This window comes from Aspergillus pseudotamarii, assembly GCF_009193445.1.
Source record: "Aspergillus pseudotamarii strain CBS 117625 unplaced genomic scaffold BDV38scaffold_177, whole genome shotgun sequence".
Classification (NCBI taxonomy): Eukaryota; Fungi; Ascomycota; class Eurotiomycetes; order Eurotiales; family Aspergillaceae; genus Aspergillus; species Aspergillus pseudotamarii.
The window spans coordinates 1,827-6,080 of NW_022475191.1; the positions used below are offsets into that span (position 1 = coordinate 1,827).

The 4,254-nt window shown below is 32.4% G+C and overlaps 1 protein-coding gene across 1 annotated transcript; it reads left to right on the forward strand.

Moving 5' to 3' along the window:
* Positions 1–2,365: 2,365 nt before the first annotated feature.
* On the forward strand, positions 2,366–2,871 carry BDV38DRAFT_289425 (uncharacterized protein; the record flags this gene model as incomplete). Its single annotated transcript, XM_032061238.1, has 3 exons — positions 2,366–2,390; positions 2,444–2,574; positions 2,626–2,871. 3 exons carry the CDS (start codon positions 2,366–2,368, stop codon positions 2,869–2,871), a joined length of 402 nt encoding a protein of 133 aa, XP_031906728.1.
* Positions 2,872–4,254: the final 1,383 nt, after the last annotated feature.

Here is a 4,254-nt window from a genome sequence, read left to right on the forward strand (position 1 = left end):
TTAACTATAGAAAATAATAATTTTAATAGAATTTTTAATTAAAAATATATTTTCTTTCTATATATAATTAATAAACAGAATCTTTTAATATTATTAATAAAGTATTCTTATAGTTAGTTAAGACAGTTAATCTAGCTTACTGTCTACTATACTAAGTAAGAATCGATAGCCTTGGCACTAAATATAGTTAATCTAAATTAACTATCTAATTTTTAACTTAACTGTGATTAGGTATAAAAATTCTATTAACCTAGCTATAATCTAGCAGTTAGATATAACTGACCCCATTAACCTAACCTAACCTGGCCAAACACCAGTCTATGTCTATTTATAGAATAATACTTTTCTATTACTAGATTATTTTCTAAATCTGAACTATCTTTATATAAGATTTTTAATAAATCTAGTCAGTTAAATAATAGATAATCTTATTAGACTATACTCTATATTAGTATACTTTATAAATAATAATAAATAATCTATTAAGTTTCTGAAAAATAGAATAGTCTATAGTTTTAAAAATAATTTAATAGTAATAAAATTAAGTAATTATAATAAAATTCTATTAAATTTATAATATATAGAAATTATTTCTGAGTACTATAGTAAATAATAAATAAATACTATAAATTCTAAATATATAGTCGGGACAGTAAATATAAATAGTTAGAAATTCTATCAGTAGTAGTTAACTTAACTAAATTTTATAATAAAATTTATACTGACTATATTATATTTTCTCAAGTAATTAATACTCTATATAATAGATAGTTAATATAAGAGATATATTTAAGTAATCTTACTAAATCTAAGTTTAATTAAATTTAGTAGTGGATTACAAGTCTATATAGGAAATTTAAGATAAATGTATATTGATCCTAAACCGGCCTGCCTGCTAAACGGGCTGTACCGCAAACCGAATGTACTATCTTTTTCCGCCCCTTCTGGACTAGGTTATGCCACTCTAGACTCGATCTAATACTATATTATTACAAAGTAGATTGTTAATCTAGGATTCTATTTAATAGTCTGCTTAACCTTGTTTAACTAATTATTAAATAGATTCAGTAGAGAATTAATTAGTTCCGGCCTTTTGGTAGTCAATAGTGCTCGACAAGACTATTTATACTAGGAGTACTCCAATTCGAAAATCATATAGAAAATAATAATTTTAATAGAATTTTTGATTAAAAATATATTTTATTTTTATATATAATTAATAAATAGAATCTTTTAATACTATTAATAGAGTATTCTTACAGTCAATTAAAATAATTAGATTAATACTAAATTAATTATAATTAATCTAATTTACTGTCTACTATACTAGATAAAAATTAATAGTCTTGGTATTAAATATAGTTAATCTAAATTAATTATCTAGTTTTTGACTTAACTGTGGTTAGATATAGAAATTCTATTAACCTAGTTATAACCTAGCGGTTAGATATAACTGACCCCATTAACCTAACCTAACCTGGCCAAACACCAGTCTAGTTAAATCAATCTGTATTATAATATAATTTAGGAAAACAGTCAAATATACAGCCAAAAAATAAATCTGAGATATAATAGAATCGACTTAGTATATTAATCGAATTATAAGTAGATCGGATTACAGTGGCTTATAGGAATATATATCGATTGTTAAATAGGATACACGGGTGACCCTAAACCTGCCCACCCGCGAAGGGGGCCCCACCCCAAATAGGATGCACCTGCATCCCATCCCCCCTTCTGGGTTAGATATACTAACACAGAGATATTTGGTTTTTTTTAATCTAAAGTACCTGTATAGACCTCTAAGATTTGTTTCTCGATATCAGAATAAGAATTAGATATGGTAGTAGTAGATAAAATCTCTGAATAGCTTCAAATTTTGTGTTAAAGTCGGAATTTGCGTTGAGGTGAGGCAGACCAACACGCCGAATGGCAGGTGGGTCTGCTGACCTAAGAGACGGCTACCGTATGCAGTAAAATTGTTTCTAATTGGCTCCAATGGACTCAAAAAATGTGGTTTGGTGACGTGGCGGCTCGTTTATAGTAAGATAGTAGGTTAAGTGGGGTAGTATTAGAATTGGTTAAGTGGAAAGGGCAGATTATGATTTGCGATCGCAACATCTTGGGATAGTGGCTAACTGAAAAAAGTACTCTACTTTCAGCTGGGCTCACTACCACATTATTAGATAATGAAAGAATCAGGAGCGATCTACAATACTAATACGTATGAAAAAAATGCGCATAAGAAAGAGGTGTGGGAAGGGGGGCAATTGCTTTACATATAAGCTGTTTCCCGCCCCGTTGTAGAAGCTGTTTTCAATCTTCTTTCCAATATCCTCAGAGCATCCAAGCTTGAAGAAGCAAAATGAGTGAAACCTACCAGATTGTTGGTATGTACATATATTGGCATCGCCCATCTTGATTGTTTTGACCAAATTATTAGGCGCGAACGTCGATCTGACCTCTCCATCGGAGGGTGGAACGGAGTGGACTGTTGAGCAGAAAACCCCTGAGTTGGAAATCGAATATCCGGAGCCACATGTGAGGATCGGTTGGGCATATGGCCCTATTAACGTACTTACTACCTTCTGCGCTCTTGGAATACAGCTAATACCTTTTGTCTAGCTTGTTGATGGATATGTCGATCCGAATACATTGGAAATAGTAGTAGCCCCGGTTATAGCTCAAGTCTATCTCGGGACTATTGAAGGAAATCTAAAGGATGGTCTCAGTGTCCGGTTCAATCTATCCAGCTCGGAAGGTCGCCTTGATTTTTACCTCAAAAATGGCAATGAAGTCTGGCTAAAGTTTGACCTGCGTATTCGTTTCGGTGGATATTATGTCGACGAAATGAGGCTCCTGAGTATTTGACAACAGGAACAAGCATGACGGAAGCAGAGGAATATAGAAGAGGGCGCTCCGTACCGGGGCACACATCGAACGCACTACATCACTGAATAGTTAGTAGAATATATATAGGAATAGACTTCTAATCTATCAAAAATCTGCTCGCTGACCTGTTTTGCTTGTTGAGCCGGTGAGATCATGTATAGCACAACCTCAGAACTAGTGTAGATACCATATACTCACAGTTATTGCACCGCTGCCATTGTCAATATGAAACCGCTAGACACTAATATTGGGAATACTTATTTTCACTGTCATTGTTACAGGGTATTACATTTGAGAAAATATATATCTTGATAATGGGCTGAACATACTCTGGACTAATTGAGGGCTGAGATGTGGATGTGTGGGGTTGTTGTGGCTTGCGTCGAATAATAAGCGAAGGCAAATATCGGTGTTTGGAGACCCGCGCATAAAGTTAATAGAGTAATTCAGCCAATTGGATGCGGTGGAAATAGATATTTATCAGAGATCTGCATATTCACGATGGTAGCTCTGGGGCAGCAGAGTGGCATATGGACAGGGCCATAAGTCGGCGGATCTATAGCGGCTAATAGGATTCGTTCCCATTGATTCTGTCCTATCATGGAGCGTATTTTGCTCGGATGATGTGATATCCTACTTTATGGATTCAGCTGACTACCCGCAGTGACCCTCTTGTTCTCGCTACCATTGATTGTGCAGCGATCTCCTCTTCTCTTTCCAGTTGTAGTGCTAGTGCGGGGCACTTACCGTACCTAATCACCTGATGCCCGGCCCCACCTGACGCCCCATTTTTTGATATATACCGACTTTTCGATACTTTTCAAATTATTATAACTCTGTCAATATAGCTTTAATTAAGATAGTAATAACTGAGATCAAAAGCCTAAAGTCAGGAGAGAAGATAAATTATATAAAAACTGCCAAAAAGTATAGTATAAGTAGATCTATACTATCTCGATATTATTATAGTATTTAATATACTTGAGCAGAGTAATATAATAATTAATAAATTCTTAATAATAAGCAGACTAAAATACTTATAAAATAGATTAATAATTTAACTAATAAAGATCTTCTCTCTATACTTAAGATACTATAAAACTTTGTTAAGAAAATTACTAAAAAAAAATCAGAAAAACAGTAGCTAACTTAATTTTTAAAGATATATAATAATTAGCTTACTATCTACTATATAACTGGAATTGACTTCTAATATAAGTAAACTAATTTAGTATATAAATATTTACTTTACTTTAAACTAATAACTAAGAAGCTTAAGAAATATAATATATAGTTTAAAAATATATATAATATAGATAAAAAAGGCTTTCTTATTAGAGTATTATTAAAAGGTAAAAGAAT